This window comes from Rattus rattus, chromosome 1 (assembly GCF_011064425.1).
Source record: "Rattus rattus isolate New Zealand chromosome 1, Rrattus_CSIRO_v1, whole genome shotgun sequence".
Taxonomy (NCBI): Eukaryota; Metazoa; Chordata; class Mammalia; order Rodentia; family Muridae; genus Rattus; species Rattus rattus.
Genome location: NC_046154.1, coordinates 10,694,901 through 10,713,180, shown reverse-complemented (window position 1 = coordinate 10,713,180; position 18,280 = coordinate 10,694,901). Strand labels below are relative to the sequence as shown.

The window sequence follows — 18,280 nt, the reverse complement described above, 5'->3', positions numbered from 1 at the left end:
TGTCTCTTTGTGTGCCTGTCTCGCTCTGTGTGTCTGTGTGTGTGTATGTCGCTATATGTGTGTGTGTCACTGTGTGTGTGTACATGTGTCTGTCTCTCTCTCTGTGTTTGTCTATGTGTGTCTGACTGTCTATCCATGTATGTGTATGTCACTGTGTGTGTGTCACTGTGTGTGTATGCCATAGCACAAATGTTGAGGTCAGATAACAACCTCAGGTCCTCAACTTCCTCTTCGTCTGAAGCAGGGTCTCTTGTTTTTGCTGCTGGCTTGAGAACTTGCAGGGGCTTCTCCTGTGCCTGCCTCCCATCTTGAATAGCAGCACAGGGATTACAGATGTACACAACTGTGCTGGCTTTCCACAGGCCCTGGGGGCTCTCAAGCCTGCACACAAGGGCCTTTCCCTCCTGAGATGAACTTGCCTTAACATCAACAGATACACTGTGGCAAGGGTAGTCACAAAACCAAATGTCTTGGTTTAGTTTTGGCTTACTGTTATAAAACGCCTGAGTCCAAGGCAACCTATAGAAGGGAGGGTTTATGGTTCCAGGGGGACAGCAGTTTACTATTGTCACAGCAGCTAGGAGAATGGGAGCAGGGGGTGTGGACACAGGAACAGCCAAGAGCTCACATCTCAGGTTGTAAGCAGGAAGCAGAGGAAGGGAACTTGAAGCGGCGCGAAGCTCTATAAACTCTCAAAGCCCATCTCTAAGTAACTCAGTACTCCAACAAGGCCACACCTCCTAACCCCTCCCAAACTGGGCCACCATCTGCCCACCAAGCATTCAAATGCCCCAGACAGTGGAAAATAGCATATACAAATCACCACATCGTGAGAACACCACTGGTCTTTAATTCTAGAACATTCCCAGCCTCCTTAGAAGATCCTTCTCTACATACAAGAGATCTTGACAGGACGTCAGTACTCCCTGGATTCGGGGCGCCCTGGATGACTTAGATCTAGAAACATCTGGAACACTTTATAGATCAGGTTAGAGAGAAAAGAAAACAGGGACCTGACCACCTCTGGGCATCAGCAGCCATATAGGAGATGCTGAAGTGTCCTAGGACACTACGAGATGGCTGTGTCTGGGGACGAGGGCTGCTGGTGCTGGGGGCTCAGCTGACATTGTTGGTGCTTCTCTGATATTCCCTCTCTCCAGAGACCTCTGCATGGCCAGTGGGGCTGATTTGTATTCTAAACCAAACACCAGGAAGAGGTAGAACCAAGCTGGGGGAACAGAGGCTTTGCAAAAGCAGTTCTTAGCCAGCACATTCCTGCCATCGCAGCTTTCCGGGGAGCTGAGGCAGGAGGAGCCAGAGTTTAAGGCTAGCTTGCGTTACCTAGCCTCAAAAACAAAACAAAAAAGAAAGAAACAAGGCAGAGGGTTGGGGATTTACTTGTGAGCAGTGAAAAGGCCCCAGGTTTGTTTCCCACCATACGGGGGGGGGGATTTGTATACAGTGACATCATAAAGAAGAAAAGGGGACCTCCGAAGATGTAAAAGTGGGCAGGAATCGGGCATTTTTAGTTTTCTAGTTGGTGGAATCTAGCGTCAATGCAATGTGTCTGTCTTGTGTGAGTTGCCCACACCAAGGCGTTTGGTGGCTCTCAGAGAAAAGTAGGATACAGGAAAGCCAGTGGGAATGGAACACCCAGATTCGAATGCTCCCATGGGTCTGTCCCTGTGGAATAGAGAATGAGGGTCCTTCAAGCTTGTGACATAGATGAACAGGTGGGTCCATGGGAACGTCTGTGTCTGGTACTTAACTGCAGTCCTTGCATGCTGGGGCAGTGTTGCCTCTCTCTTCCTCAGAGGAACCCCTTTTCCTTCCATGTAGGAGGAATGGGGTTTCTCCCTCTCGCTTCAGAGAACTTTGTTCTCGCGACCAGGGACAGCTTCAGTGTCCGGGTTGTGCTTGGCGCCCACGCTCACCACAGGGCCCTGCTGAAGAGTGAATTCCAAGTGCGTGGAGGGCTGGGGATGACGTGTATGAGTGTGAGTCTGTCATGGAACTAACCACCCAGGGCAGAGAATTTTATAACGGGAGCCTTGGTGAGCCTGTGGCTTAATACCTGGGCACAGTGGACCCGAGGGAAATTTGTCTCTGGAACATCCCGGCTGAGCCTAAGATCTATACTGGCTGGGAACAGGATGATAAGTGGAGTTCCCTTTACCACAGGGCAAGGAAGTCTTCAGGGCTGTCCACAGTGAGCCTCTCTGCTATCCCACAAGGGGGTCCTGTGCCATAAGCAGTGAATAGAGAAGAAGGCGTGAGAAATGGGAGGCGCGTGCCTGACTCCTCCCCGCAGCTCTCGGCTCCGTACTTCTGTCTGAGTTAGTACAAAAGCCCTGCCCCACTCGTGGTCTCTTGCCCTGCGCTCCCAGCTCAAGAGCGCCATGCGCCCAGCACGTCTTCCTCACTCCGGGGATCAGCTCACGGAGTTTTAAAACCTACGGAGCTGGGTCGCCACAAAATCCCGCAGCGCCACAACTTGGGGAAACGGTGAGTGAGGACAGGACACAGTGCCACGGCAGGGTGCTTGTTCCTGGCGTGAAAACCTGGGGCTATGAGGGACACCCGAAACACTCTGAGCTGGCAATGTCTCAGAGAAGACGCTTCCATATTTAAGTGACCTGAACGTGAGAGTTTTCTGACTTCTTCCCAGGGCTTAGTATTGTGGAGAGTGTCTCCGTGGTTTCTGTTTGCTTGTTATAGGCCCACTCGGGCTTTGACCTCATCCCGGAGAGGCGAAGGGTCTCCGGAAGGATAGCGATGGCCCCGGGTGCATGCGACATCATTCTTAGGGTGGTGCGCCCTGGAACTGGGCAGCGAGCTAGGAAAAGGGCGCTGCGCAAACTCTGAGCTCTCGCTAGAGGAAGAGCCGACCGGAGCAGAGCAGGGGCGGAGGTGCCGGACCCACGGTCTGCAACCCGCGCCATAGGACCCCAGCCTGGCTGCTTGGTCCCCTTACGGTGTTTGGCCATCCCCCCCGCCCCCTCCCCCCGACTTGGCCAACGCATAGACCAGCGTGACCCCGGCGCCCGCAGTGCTCGCTGGCACCGCCCTCGCGCGCTCGGCCTTTCGCCCACCTTGACCCACTTTTTCTTTTCAGGTGACGGAGATGTGGCCACACCGACCATCTAAAGCGACCCCAACTCTGATGAAGCCTGGCTGGAAAGACGCGGCTTCCATCCTGGGAGCCTGGAGGAGAATCGAGCAGTGGCTATTGCCTGGGCTTGCCTGGGCTTGTTCAGACAGGACTGCTCCCCTCGGTGACTGCACAGAGTGGGGGCTTTGGGAGACGTTGCCAGAATCTGGAAGCCAAGGCCGGGGGCTACAAGGGCCCGGGGTCTGCGCACCTGCTCGCCGCGGAGCTCAGGTAAACACTGAGCGGGTGTTCTTGTCTGTGAGAAAGTGTGCGAAGGAGGCAGGAACTAGGCCGAATACTTCAGTGATAATTACAGAAAACTGCTGGGTTGTGCAGCCCTAGGAAGGCGAAGAATTTCCAAGAAGTAACAAAATGTCCTTTGATAGCATCATCCCTGGAGAAAAAGAAAGATTCCTTTGGGGGAGTTTTGGTTGGGCCGACTTTTTTTTTTTCCTTCTTTGATCAGTGTCGGTGTGAAAAAGGCTCTGACGCCCTTGGGCTGGGCTCACCAATCTGGAAGTTGAGCTAACGCTGATGACTCCCAGGTTCTCTTTCCCATCCATAAATGGGGCACTGACCCTGTCACCCAGAGTTGTACTGAGAAATTAGGCAGGAAAAAAAGTGCTTGGGTCACTAAAGCTGTACTCCGTTTGAAAGTACGTGTGTGTGTGTGTGTGTGTGTGTGTGACAAAGTAGTGTGTTAGCCAAGCTAGTCTTGAGTTCAAGGCATTTTCCCGCCTCAGCCTCCTGCGCATACATTCATCTTCTAATGTTGGAGCAGAGGGGTTTCGGCCTCCATCCCAAGTCCCGGTCCGTGAGCGAGAGCGCCCCTGCTGGCAGGAGCTCTGTCTAGCCTGAGAGAGCTTTATTGTTGAGTGCTCCCTGCTGCTTCCCAGGGCAGCAGGGGCCATGTCCCTTGTGCTCCCCTTCCCCAGGCTAGTGTGAAAGCTTTCCCTTTAACTCGAAAGGCAGCTCAAGGACAAGTTTATTAGGATGTGAGAGAAAATATCGTGGCAGGCAGGCTGGATGTGTTGCCCAGGGGCCCCAGGAAGAGGGGAAGGGAGAGAAGAAGAGGAAGCCGTGTCATTTACAATGGAGGTGGGCAAGCAGCTGCATGGCAGGGGTGGAAGACTTCGGAGAAAGAGCGCAAGAAAGCCCAAGGTGCCAGAGAAAGAGGGCGTGGACCATAGGCAGTATCCACAAGAAAAGGACTCAGAACTCAGAGCAGGCAGACCCTGCAGGGCCATGCTCCGAAGCCCTGACCTCTAGTGGCTGTTTGGAGAGAGGCCCTTCCAGGAAAGACAAGGGCATCATTTCATCAGGGGGATAATTATTTCCCCATCTTCTTGGCCTGTCTTCAGGAGAGTCGGGTTTCCTGGATGTGGGAGGGGTATGGGTAGACTTCTGGCCGGGTGATTGGCAGGTCCCACTGGATTAACGCTTAAAAGGAGGAGACAATAGGGTGTGATGTTTTAGGGTAGCTTAGGATGTCAGATCTCCACCCCTGGCCAGAGGTGGAACCTATATTTTAGTCTTTCGACCAGGAGGAATTAGCTATCCCTTAATGAGCCTCGACAAAGCCAAGACTCCCCCACTCTTATATGATATTTTAAATCTTAAGGAGGTGATTTGAAGGGTTCCGTTTGTTAGCATTACCAGGGAAACAGGAAGGAGGGGTTCATCCCAAGTGGCCTTTAAGCCCCCTGATATCTAGCTACCCATAGTGCTATGCCTCCCCTCTCCCCACCTTCAGCTCCATGGCTGACGGGGCTCTATAGAGACCTGAGACCTGTGGCCTCTTGACAACCTATGATTAGGCTTATACATCTAGACATGACTGGGCCTCTTGTATAAAATGTCACGTCCAGGGACAAAGTAGCACAGTGTTACGAGTGGCCAGCCCTGCCTCCATCTGCAGTTCTGAGAGAACTCAGGGACAAATGGCTGTTCTTTGAGCTGGAGTACTGTGCTGTAATGGCGGCTATGCTAGGGAAGAGGGACGTATGTGCACTTGAATGTTAACCTTGAAGGTTCATCTGGGCTATTTGGGACAGGATCAACCGGTACCCCAGGACCCACTGACATCACATGCCAAGTATGTTAGTAATCAGCCATTCCCCTGAGCAACCCCAGCCTTCAGACCGGTAGGCTCTCCCTTGCTCTGCCAGTCTGGCTTTGTTCTAAGTCTCAAGGATCCTTGACTAACAGGCTTGGCAGCCACGCGGACATTTTTGCTACTCACCCTGGATCCTTGGTACACATCACCAGCAAAAATGCTAAACCTAGACAAGCCCTTGGATCGTCTGCTCATAGCATCCAGGACGTGCCTCCCAGTAACATGGTACCTTGCTGGTGTCATTCTGTACTACCCTTGTGCCTTGTGACTGGCCTAGAAAGTGTAGCAGGATGCCAGGCTGAAAAGAGGCCACTGTGGTTATAGGGCGTATGACCTCTGACCTTAAAAGATCAGGAAGTAGACGGGAAAATAGGCGGGCAGGGCCCACCTACTCCTTCACTGGTTGCCATGTGCAGAGTCACTGAGGGTGAGTCAGACAGAGGAAGATGGACTTTCTGTAGACAGAAGGGCCAGCAGGGCAAATGCCAGCTTTTGGTGTATTTGAGAACTATCAAGGAAGCTGAGAGGCTCTAGGGGGTTTTGCATGACACTCTGTAACAAAGAAAGAAAGATGGACAAGATTAATTTGCAACCTTGTAGCCTGCTGTGGCCAGAAGACCCACTCTTCCCAGAGAGCACAGCCCAGCCATGCAGGCTCAAGGGTTCCCCAGATCTGCAGACCCACTGAGTAGTGGGAGGTGTCACCAAGCAGACACCTATGCACCCGGTACAGCTCAGTTTTCTCCTCTCCTAGGGAATCTAGGACCCCTTTGGAGCACCAGCGTTCAGGTCTAGACATGGCTTTAGGCTCAAGGACCTGTCCTGTCTTAGCCAGCTCTGTCATTAGCTTTATGAATCTGGAAGTAGAAATTGACCTTCTCGGCTTTGGTTCCTCAGTCAGGAAATTGGGTTTATGAACTGGGCAAGGTAGGCCACGCCCATAATCCCCGGCGCCTGGGAGGCTGAGACCGGAGGATCAGAGTCAGAGCCAAGACCGGGCTACAGAACAAGACCTTGAATCAGGAGAGGGAGAGGAGAGGGAAGATACATTGGGCTTCTGTCAAGATGCACTGTGTACTGGGTGCTTATATAAAGTAACTAGTCAGAAAGACCGGGCAGTAGTGGTGTACGGATCTCTGTGAGTTCAAGGCCAGCCTGGTCTACAGGGCGTGTTCCAGGACAAGACAGAGATACGAGCTGAGAAACCCTCTCTTGAAAAAACCAAACCAGCTATTAGCAGGATGCCTGGCAGGTGGGTGCAGAACATCAGCCACAAGCTCTTGTCTATGTCCCTGTTCCCCACATCCCCTAGGATAAGGGATTCTGTCCTCACTGAATCCAGTGGGTTTGGGGTGGTTTTTGTTTGTTTTTTTAAAATTTGCATTGCAAATGTTTCTCTCTTCCCCTTCTTAAAAGTTACTGCTTTGATATTTTTTAGACCTAGTACTGCAGATATTTAAACTAAGTAAAGTGCCCCAAGGTGATGTAAAAAAACTACAAAGGGTCTTGCAGATGTTGTGTGTGTGTGTGTGTGTTCATGTGTGTGTGTGTGGGTATGTATATGGGTGTGGTGTGTGTATAATGTATATGTATCAATGTATTCATGTGTGTGGGTATGGGTGTATGTATGTAGTGTGTGTGTTTGTGTGTATTCCTATGGGTGTATGTGTATGTGTGTGTGGTATGTGTGTGTGTGTGTAGTGTGTGTTCATGTGTGTGGGGTTGTGTATATGGGTGCATATGTGGTATATGGGTGTGTATGTGTGTATGGATGTGTGTATGTAGTGTGTATGTATTCATGTGTGTGTGGTATGTATGTATGGGTGTATGTGTGTGTGGTATGTGTGTAGTGTATGTGTATTTGTATATTCATATGTGGGGTGGGGGTGGGGGTGTGTGGTGTTAGGAGCCCAGTGTTAGTTGACTGTTTGAACCACACTCATCCTTAGTCTTGACTTTGTCCTTTTTAAAGTTATGGCTTTGGTTTTATTTCTTGTGGGTATGTGTGTCGTGTATTTGCACATGTGTGCACACATACCTAGGTGAGCTTGTAGTGTCCAGAGAGGGTCCTTAAGTGTCCTCTCCGTCTTTTCCTCTCCCTCTCCCTTGAGCTTGAAGCCCTCTATCAGCCAGCACACCCCAGGGAGCTTCCCATCTCCATCCTGGACAACGCCGACATTGTTTTGATGTTTTGTGACACGGTTTCCCTGTGTAGCCCTGGCTGTCCTAGAAACAGACCAGGCTGGCCTCGACCTCACTGAGATCCGTCTGCCTCTGCCTCTGCCTCCCAAATGCTGGGACTAAAGGCGTTCTCCCTCCCAGGCTTGATCCTAATCCTAATGTTGAACTTCCTCAGATGGTCACCTCATCTTGTGACATTATCAATTAAGACGGACAAGGAATGACAGCGGGTAAGACAGCCACACCCACTCTACCGTGTAAAGGCAGCTCTGCTCACTGCCATCCCATCGACGCAACCCGTGAGGGACGTTTAAGGTCCTGGATCCTGAGTTCACACTGGTCCCCACAGTCACAGAAGCTGCAGAAGTTTCTACCCCAACCTCAAGTGAACAAACCCCTAAGCTCCCATTCCAGGAGTCAGGGCCCCACACGCTGGGCTAGCCCCCCACCACTGAGGAGTCATTTGTTTTTATTTTCTGTATGCATGCATGTGTATGTAGTTATGTGTTTGCATGTGTATATAGTTAGGTGTTTACATGTGTATGTAATTACATGTTTGCATGTGTATGTAGTTATGTGTTTGCATGTGTATGTAGTTATGTGTTTACATGTGTGTGAGCACGTGTATGTGCGGGTGCCTATGCGTGTGGAAGCCATCCTCAATGGCCCTTCCATCATACTCAACAGGCAGGGATTCTCAATCAACCTCAGAGCTCATTGATATCATCCAGTTAGTCTTGAGAGCCGGCTTTCTCTGGGTTGAGATCCTCGGTCTCTGCTTCCGAGCTGGAATTGCAGGTGTCCTGCCGTGTCCTCCTGATATTTATATGGGTTTCAGAGATCCGAACCCCAGTCCCTGAACTTGCTCTGCACATGCTCTAACCACCGAGTCAGGGTCTCCCTAAGTCATCCCTCCTCTGGCCCGAGCCCCGGGTAGCTAGGATTACAGACAGGTCCGTATTATCTTCCTGGTCAGAGGATCGGTTCTTGAGAACTTGCTGGAGGACAGCAGCAGCTCAGGATGTCCTGAGAGTCCAGTTGGCTCCCTCCTGGTGCTCTCTGTGCTCTGGACAGAAGGCCCCCCTCAGGGCTAGAACCCAGATTCAGTAGCCATTCGAGGATCAGGTTCCTCTGTATTTGGTCCCGTCTGTTTTGATTTCAGGTGTGAGTCCCAGCTCTCCTGTGGGACCAGTAGCTGTGCAGGAGCCCCTACTTTGACATCTGCTAAAGACTTTGCTGTGCCCTCAAAAACCATTTAGGGCCTGGGGATGTAATCCCATAGGTCATCCTTTTTTCATTCCTTTTGGTGATGATGGTGGTGGTGGTGGTGGTGATGATGGTGGTGGTGGTGATGATGATGATGATGTCGATGTCGTCTTGCTCTGTAGCCCTGGCTCGCCTAGAACTCTCAATGTAGACAAGGCTGACACCCACCTTTTCTCCCAGCGGTGATGTAAGCCGCCATGCCCATCATCCAAGGTCATGCTGGAGTGTGTAACTAATTCCATCTAGAGCTGGAGACTCTGTCCACATGAGTTGTAAGCTCAATGCCAGAGCAGAGCGCTTGCCTGGCATCGTATACAAGGCCCTGGGTTCAGCCCCTAGGACTTTAGAGAAACCCCAGTACAGCAGCATTTCATTCTTTTGAAGATACTCATAAGCCACATCGTCCCACACTGAATTAGGGTGGGGCTGGGGGCAAGCCTCCCCTGCCTCCGTCATCCCCCTGCCTCACTCTCTCTCCCTCCCTCCCTTCCCTCCTCTCCAAAGCTCCCAGAAATGCACCCAGACAACATTCTCATAGGCCTAATTATTGTACCAAGGCGAACACTTCTACTTCTCCTCAAATGCGCATAAATTAACTTATGTCTGTGGAATGATCTCGAAGCACATAGTCTGGGTGTGGGTTAGCCCCCAGTAGGCTCCTCATTCCCCGAAGCCTGGCCCAGGCTTCAGCATCTCTCGAGACAGCTTGACCCGTCTTGGGATGAATCATTCCTTTCTGGTCTCCCTCTCAGAGTGGCCAGGAAGTTCAGACGGGGAGGGTTACTCATTCCCAAAGACCCTATCCACCCATATCCAAGGCTTTGTGCTCTGGGCTCATGAAAAGCCAAAGTGTGTGTGTGTGTGTGTGTGTGTGTGTGTGCTCGAGTGCCCTCACAAGCTTTAGAATATGACCAGGTTGATCGATCGAGTGAAATAGCACACAATGAACAAGCATTTATTGAGCGCCTTAACGCAGGCAGGCGAGCATAGCAGCCGTTACCTTATCTAACGCTGTATCAATGTTCTCAAGTCCCCGATGTCCCTGTTCTGAGTCGTGTGACTCAGTGTGGCTCAGAGAAGGAGCCAAAATGGATGAGAGGGTACCTAGAACCTCAGGCCACAAGATTGGCGGGATCCACCGCCAGCGTCACCGTTCCCCTCGTGGTGGTTGGGGAACTTTTCCGTCGCTGTGTGTCAGATCAGCACAAACGCGGTGGCTTTAAGAATGCATTCTTGTCAACTCTCTCCTGGGTCAGGAGTCCTAGCCCAGCTTCCCTGGGTCCTGTTCAGGTCTTAGCCAACGTCGCCTGGGAACAGGTGAAGGTCACTCAGTTGCTTTGCAAATTCATAGGTTCGGTTGTACCGAAACCACTAGCTTCCCTCCCAGTGCTGACCGGGAGTCTTCCCTCTGCTCCTGGAGGCCTCTGATCTGGCTCTCGAAACCCAGCGGCTCATTTCTGTGAAGTGACCGGGAAACGGTCTTTAGCACCCATTTTCCAACAAGGGAGGGAATTGTTTTGAGACAAGAGCTGGCTAAACTCAGATTCAACCCGGCTGCTTCAGACTCCTGACTCCTGAGTGTTGACGTCACAGGCATCTGCCACCATGCCCCGCAGGAGGCGGCCATTGTTTTATCTTAGGAGTGCTGAGAGTCAAACCTTGGACACACTGAGTAAACACTCTACCTTAGAGCTGCATTTCCAGCCCCAAAGACAGTCATCTATGCTGTGGCAGTGTGGGCTAGCACCCAGCTTCCGCGCCGTGTTCTGTGGGGTTAGAAGGAACTCAAACATCTACTGTATAACGATGTTTTTGTGTGTTGTGTGTCAGTACTGTGCTGGGGGCTCACACAGCATAACTATGTCACCACTGCATCGAGCAGAGGCAACAGGGGAGAAGATGGAGTACCCCTGTCAAAACAGGATGGGTGGCGTTACTCCTTGTGGGTGGGGAATTCCCTGGAGTATACATCAGGGACAGCCAGGCAAAGGGAACAATCAATATTCATGCATACAGAAAAGGCAGAACCCCGAGGGCTCCCTGATGCGTTGGGTAGGTAGAACACACAGTGGTCACTGTTACTGAAATTTCCCTTGTGTCTCAAAACAGATGAAGGGGTTTGGGTGTGGCAGCCCATGCCTATAACCTGAGCAGTTGGGTGTTTTAAGCAGGAGAATTGCTGCAAATTCAAGGTCAGCCTAGAGTACATGATGAGTGCAGGCCAGCCTGGGCTGCAGAATATGAGGACTGTCTCCAAAAAGGAGGTGAGGGGTGGAGGTGGGGGTATAGCTAAGCTTGTAGCGGGCTTACCCAGAACCACACAAACCAGGTGTGGTGGTACACGCTTGTAATCCCAGGATGAGGAGGGAAATGGGGAGATCAGAAGTCAAGGTCATCCTTAGCTATACATCAAGTTTGAGGCCAACTTGGGCTCCGTGAGACCGTATCTCCAAAAAGCCAAACAAAAACATGGCAGAAAATTCTGCCAGGCTAAAGACAAAGTCACCTCTTCTCCCTGAGCCAGACTGAGCATGAGTCATCCGACTATGGCCTGGTCAACGTGAAGGCTCAGCCATGGGCCACAAGAGCTTTTCACACATGCCCACATGGGTTCTGAAGTAGGACCATTGCTTCCGCTGATCCCGTGTGAATGTGATTTCTGCAGACCTCGCCTTCCTTTCCGTGAGGCTGCCTGAGCCACCGAGAGTCAACGCTTCTGTCCCTAGTCGAGTTGGCACTGAGTGTGAACTGCAGTCCGATGCAGTGGAGTTCACCTCTAGTGTCAGGGTAAGAGGCGTGGTCAGCTGACAATGGGGCCCGCTTTCACCCCTCGGGCTGGCGTGTTAACGTGATTGTGGTGTTTCCTTACGCTGCCTTTCAGCTGACTGCAGAGTCAGGAACGGTGGAGTGAGTGTTTGTCTAGGGGAACGGGAGCACCGTCATAGTAGCTGACCAGAGATTCTCACCCTGCCTTACACTCCCCTCTCTTCTTGGTTTCAGGAGTGCGTCCAGACAAACAACTTGACGGAGGAAAGCAAGAGAAATGTATTCTCTCGCAGTTCTGCAAGCCAAAAGTTTGAAACACAGCAGCGTCCGCCTGTCTGTTGTCTCTGTGAAGGGATCCCGCCCCAGCTTCCGAAGTCTGCCTGGGTTCGTAGATGCATTCCCTCCCAACCTATGCTGGGATGCTTGTTACTGGATAGACTTCCATTGGTCCAGGATGGCCATCTCAAGAGCCTTAAAGATTCACCTACACAGGCCCTAAGGTCTTTGGGGATGATTATTTTTGTTGTAGGTGATAGTGGGTCTATTTATCTTGTGTATGTGGGTGTTTTTATCTGTATGTATGGCTGAGTACCATGTATGTGAAGTTCCTATGGGAGCCAGAAGAGGGTGTCAGATCTCCCGGGACTAAAGTCACAGGTGGTTGTGAGCTGCCATGTGGGTGCTGGGGATCAAACCCGGGTTCTCTGCTCTCGCAGCTGTGTGCTTAACTGTACGCCATCTCTCTAGCCTCCTATACTATGTCATCTGGATGTGACACTTTTATGTATGTATCGTTGCGTTTCTTGATTTGTCATCAGTGTTGGGAGGAATAAAAGCCCCTCCCCTCCTGATGACGGAGCGCACAGAGACCTGTCCCGCAGATCAGCCTCCTGGCTCCGAGTGCCTGGGCAGGTGGACAACTGTGAGAAAAATCTATGTATTTACCCATACTAGTTATGGAGAACTGAGCAGAGGAGGGAGGCCCGACCTCCCTCGGTGCCTCCCTGAAGCAGCAGCAGCAGCAGCATTGAAAGCATGAGATCTGAAGTTCGGGTGAAGAGGGCATGTTGGGTTTGGAACATGGCAGCAAGCCGGACACTTGTCAACAAGGGTAGGTCAGGAACGCCATCTTCCTGTGCAGCGAGAGCAGACTAGGTGTGAGGAGGTGCCAAGCTCACAAGGGCCTGGTGGGCAGAGCGCGGTAGCAGCATGTCACTGCCCTTGTCACCAACCTCGGAGGCAAGAAGAGTAGCTAGACAGATCTCACAAGTCTTTCCTGCGTCTTGGTGGCTGGACATTTAAGCCACTGGGGACTGGTTAACTTAATTCCTGAGTCCCAACTCATGCCTGCCTGCTGCCTGCCTGGGGGACTGCAGCCTCCCTGATTTGCCTGCACCACAAAAGGGAACTTCGGGGCCTGCTGCCAGGGCTTGGTGGAGACCAGGGCTTTCCCCACTCAGACCTTCTGCTCGAGGTTCTTGATTTGAGGCTCGGGCAGTGGTGACAGCCGCTTGGTGGCCGAGGATGTAGAGATCCTGAGTAGCCCTCCAGCCCCACCCCCGTCTCCCAGGTGTCCTTCTGTGGAGTACAGGCTTCTGCTCCTGTAGTTAGGTCTGAGCTTAGCCAGAGAGGAGGGACTGTGCTCTAGACACTGCCTCTCATCCCTTCTGTCCACTGGGCCTCTCAAAGTCCTGTTGAGGGGCCATTTTCTGGGATCCTATGACCAGGATCAACGATGCATGTTTTCTCAGCCAAAACGCTTGTGGGGATTTTCCTAAGCAAGCGAGGCCCTAGTCCCAGGATGGTCGGAACAGCTATGGGATAGTTCGCCCTTGTCTTTCTATTTTATTTTATTTTTAACATGCAAGGGTGTGGGCGTTTTGCCTACGTGTATGTCTGGGCACCCATCAGCATGCAGAGTTCACAGAGTCCAGAAAGGGACTTCAGATCCACTGGATCTAGAGTGACAGACAGTTGCAAGTCACCAGCTGAATGCTGGCAGTCAAACCCAGGCCCTCTGGGAGGGCATCCGGTGCTCCTAACCACTGAGCCATCTCTCCAGCCTCTCCTCATTGGTTGTCTCTGCCACCCTCTGATGTCCTATTAAAAGAACAAACAACATCACATGTTAGCAGAGGCTGGGGCATGTAGTTTAGTTGGCCGAGGGTTTAGAGTTCTAGGCCAGCCTGGGCTACATGAGACAGAAAAACAAAAGCCAAGTAATTCAGTTGTAAATGAAGGTCTTAGGCTACCCCTGCTGTCTGTCCTTCCTGTCCTTCGTTCTAGCTTCTGTGTAGCTTTGTTGAACCTTTGACAGCCCAGGCAGACCTCCAGGGAACGTGATAGGCATCTTGGGTCCCCACCCCCTACGCCTAAGCCTCAGGGAGACTTTTGTACCCCAGTTGAGAGCTAGGTCCCTATGACAGGGGCGGGCCACAGACACTCAGGAGCTTTGTCTACTCCAGGTCCCTGCCCAGTTCTGTGCTTTGAGATTTCTCTAGGCCGATATGACCCTCAGCACTGGTGTCCCCTGTTCTTCTGGAGGTCCTGGAGAGTGATCAACTCTCTGTCTTTCTGAGCACTGTCTCTGTGAAAGCAGACATGGCCTCCTGCCCTTGGTAGAGCAGTCACTGTCAGCTCAGAAGGGCAGAAAGTCCCATGGGACGAGGTGATGTGAGCAAGACTTTTCCTTCAGACAAAGAAGTTGAGTTCTCCTTGTTGCCTGAGATACGCCTGCCAACTGTGGGGTCACTGGTGTGGTGGTGGTGAGAACCAGCTGTGAGGTCACTAGTGTGGTGGTGGTGGTGAGATCCAGCTGTGGGGTCACTAGTGTGGTGGTGAGAACCAGCTGTGAGGTCACTAGAGTGGTGGTGGTGAGAACCAGCTCTGGGTCACTAGTGTGGTGGTGGTGAGAACCAGGGAATCTTTGGAGCTGAGGGTCACGTGAGTGAATTGGTGAATTCCACAGAAGGAAAGGGGCTTTCAGAGGATGGGGGCAGCTTCTCCACCACAGGGCTCTGACATCTAGATCGCCATCCTTGTTGTGGGGGGCTGTCCTGGGACTTAGGATGGTGAGCATCTCTAGCCCCGCCCAGTGCAGCGAACAAATGTTTTCAGACACTGCCAAAGCCCCTTGGGAGGCAGATTGTCCCCCGAAGCACACCTCTGGTCAGAGGCTTCAGTGGGGGTGGGGGGGCTTTCCGGGACTACTGTTCGGTGCCTGAAGCAGCGGCCACTGGCTTGGGACAGCTTCCTTTGTCCCTTCCCAAGAAGCTGACCTCATTGGCTTGGTGGGGTGTTTTAATTGACTCACCAGCTGTAACCACAGACAGCCTTGTTACTTGGGGAGATCCCAGATGACTTATCATGGGACTTGGTATGTAAATACATAATTCTCCTTTTTTTTTTTCTTAAATTGAATCTAGTGAACACCCCTACTCCCCTCTCTCTCTCTCTCACACACACATACATGCACACGCACGCACCCCTCTTTAGCCTAGCCTGATAAATGCTTCCTCAGCCCATTAAGGGCGTGCTGCACTGCACCTTGCCTTGAGGTTTGCAGCAGCCAGCAATCCTTTTGCTCTTACTGGTTTGGGCTCTAGCCCCAGGGTCTGGTGGATGATGTAAGACTCAGGGAAGTCTGAAGTTGATCATGACTGTGGATTTTTTTTTTTTTTTTTTTTTTTTTTAGGCCTGTGATCCAGGGTCTGGTGTGGGAGGAAGGCAGAAGCCTGACTATGAGGACAGAAGGGTCAGAAGCCTAGGCGGACTACCGGAACCTGCCCAGGTACTGCCCCAGTGTGGAGGACCCGCTGCTGGAACGAAGCCTAGTGTGTCCGTCGGCTCCCCTTGGGGTAGCTGAGCAAAGGTGTCGGCTTTGAGTTGCGGCTTCATAAAGTGTTCCTCGGAGACAGGCACACCCTGAGTGATGCCTGAGACCTGCTGGGCCGTTCCCAGCCACAGGCGGCTGCCTCCTGTTGCTATGTGAATTCCATCAGGGTTCTCTCTGCTCCTTTCTCTGCCCCTCTGCTACCTTCGGAAAAGTGGGGGGTCTGGGGTCTGTATTTCCGGTGTGAGTTTTACAGTTGGGAACCCACCCTGCATCTACTGGGAAACCCTCCGTGTGCCACCAGCTTCCTCTTTGGGCTCTTGCCTGCTGGTTCTCTTCGGCTGTGACTCTCTTTTCTTTTTTTTTTTTTTTTTTTTTTTTTGGAGCTGGGGAAACCAGGGCCTTGTGCTTGCTAGGCAAGCGCTCTACCACTGAGCTAAATCCCCAACCCCCGGCTGTGACTCTCAAAGACTCCCCTTCTTTGGACAGCTCAGAAGCACATGGTCAGAACCCAAGTGACAGACGTCCAGCTGGCTTCATCGCAACTGCGTCTGTGACCTTCCACCCAGACAGGGCTGTGTGTTGTAGATGCTCCCCCTATGCCAGGCACGGGGTGAAAGGGAAGAGAAGCGAAATCTGCCTGCTCAGACCTCTTGATCCTGAGTAACAAGGAAATTGCCCTTGATGCTCTCAGTCTAGGGCTCCGCCCCCCAACCCAGCTATGCCAATCAGCACCTTGGTGAATCCACCAAGCCAAGCCATCCCCTCAACAAACCAGCAGCCCCCAAGAATTCAGGGCTTCTTTCTGACGTCTAGGAGCAAGAGGGACAGATGGACCCTGTGTGCTCACAGCAGAGTTTAGGAAGGGGACCCCTCACAGCTGAAGGCGGCCTCTGTGCTTCTAGAGGCAGCTGCCCATGCCTTTGCCCGTGGACAGCGCCGGGCCCTGTGGATTCCAGGGTCTGGAGTAGAGCCAGCCAGCCCATGGATGGACAGTGGAACTGCTTTCTCCAAATAGCTGCCCACAGAGATAGAGCAGCCCTGAGATTTGGCCCTGAGCGTGGCCAAGCACAGCTCCAGGCCCCACCCAGCCTCACCCAACCTCACCCCCATGACTGACTGGACAGGCCAGCATGCTCAGGTGTGGAGACTGGGGGTTTTCCTCCCTCTCCCCCCTTCTCCTCTCCTCTCTGTTCTCTCTTTTCTCCATTAGCTTTTGGGTTAGCATTCAGATGACTCAGGGGAGGCGGCCTGGTGCCTGCTTCCCTGGGCAAAGGAGCAGCGGTGGGGAGGGACAAGGAACAGGTGAGTGCACACCTCTGGAGGGGCCCAGGTAGGTGCTGGCAGCTTGCCCAGCTCCTAGCAGCTGTGCTATGCCTGAGGGGGCAGTGAGCTGAGCATGTCAGACAGGTGGAGCCAGCCCGCCTGGCTGCCCGTCCCCAGACACACAGGTCCTCTCTTGGGTTACTGAACGGGGAAACACCCTTTCCTTTCCCCCACTGCCTTAGTTCCCTGGCGCTTCCAGGGACCACTTCCAACATCTGAAGAGGACACTGGAAGCGGAGAACGGGTTGCGGATTCGCTTGGAGACACCCTGGTTGAGTTGGAGTGTGGAAACACAATCTTGGCCTTGGAGAAGCCCTTGTGGTTTTCAGGCCCTTGGTTCTGAGAAGCCGATCTCACAAGGAGCCCAACTGTTTAGTGACAAATTGAGGAGACAGGCCCAGAAACCTTAGGGAGATCTGTCACTGGGAGAGAACTCTGGAAGAGAAGCTTTATGGGTAATGTGAGCTTTTTCCTTCCGGGGGAGGGGAGGCTGCCTCTGCTCTGTGACAGCACCCAGCTTTATTGGGGTGACCCTCTTTGGTTTCTGTAGGGGGAGAAGGGCTAGACTTCCTCAAATACAACCGTAAATTACAGACACTTACTGGGAGTGGGCTCTCCTCTCCTCACTGAAGGTGGGGCCTCAGCCAATCTCGGTTTCTCCAGACGGTCTCTGGTGAACTCCTGTCTGAGGATGGAGGGCAGAGGGGGGTGGTTGTATCAGCTGAGAACTAGCTCATGGTGCTTCTTCCCCTGAAACCAGAAGGCTGTGTCTACCTAGACAGATGGGGGCTGTGTTTACTGTCTCCTCTCCGTGGGCCACGCCCTCTTTGCCGGTCGGTCTCACGGAGCATCTCCATCCACAGGCCGAGTTTCGAGAGAGAACAGCCTCTTGGGAAAGCACCACACTGAGAGCAGAGGTTGGTTCCTGGTTGGTAAGTTTGGAGTTGTTTGTTTGTTTGTTTGTTTGAGGGCAGGGTCCTACTTTGCAGCTCAGGCTGGTTCGGAACTCACCTGGTAGCTTAGGCTAGCCTTGAACTTGTGACAGCCTCCCTGCCTCAGGCTCCCAGGAGCTAGGATTACACCTAGGGCAGACATGATCAAAGCATGTCTCGAATGGTCATGCTGCAGACAGGGACAGCAGGGATTTTTTTCCCCCTTGCTAAATGAGGACTTTATTTTATTTTTTCATTTTATTTTATTTTTTTGAGATTGGATTTAAGCATGTTGATCCTCCTGCCATAGCCTCCCAAAATAGTTGCATGTCAAGTAGACAGGTAGACAGACACCATTGTGTCTTTCCCCAAAGTCCAAAGGCTTTCCCATACATCCCATTGGCTAGAATGACACGTCACGCCTAGCCCCCAGCCTGTCGGTGTGGAGGGAAGGGGTCACCAACAGTTGTGTGAATGGTGTGAGCGCAGGTACCCAGAAGACCAGGAGAGGTTGTCCCTATCCGCCGGAGGTTCAGGTATAGGTGGTTGTGACACCGACTGGCGTCAGATCTGGGAACTGAACTTGGGTCCTCTAGAAGAACAGCAAATGCTCCTAACCGCTGGGTCTTCAAGGTTTTGCTTTTTAGGGTTTTTTTGGGGGGGGGATGGGGGATGGGGGATGGGGGGTTAGCATATGAGGTGTTGTCTCC

General features: G+C 52.3%; 1 protein-coding gene across 1 annotated transcript; it reads left to right on the top strand.

Moving 5' to 3' along the window:
- Positions 1-1,076: 1,076 nt before the first annotated feature.
- Positions 1,077-16,283, top strand: LOC116890255. Its single transcript, XM_032890981.1, has 6 exons — positions 1,077-1,105; positions 2,388-2,505; positions 3,116-3,382; positions 11,715-11,864; positions 15,175-15,270; positions 16,218-16,283. The coding sequence occupies exons 1-6, from the start codon at positions 1,077-1,079 to the stop codon at positions 16,281-16,283; spliced, it is 726 nt and encodes a 241-aa protein (XP_032746872.1).
- Positions 16,284-18,280: the final 1,997 nt, after the last annotated feature.

Excerpts from the sequence above, each read along its gene's own strand:
- LOC116890255 (XM_032890981.1), top strand. The coding sequence starts at position 1,077 with ATGGCTGTGTCTGGGGACGAGGGCTGCTG. Across the intron at positions 3,383-11,714 it reads CTGCTCGCCGCGGAGCTCAG|GAGTGCGTCCAGACAAACAA; the intron begins GTAAACACTGAG and ends TCTTGGTTTCAG. Across the intron at positions 15,271-16,217 it reads GACTACCGGAACCTGCCCAG|AGGCAGCTGCCCATGCCTTT; the intron begins GTACTGCCCCAG and ends CTGTGCTTCTAG.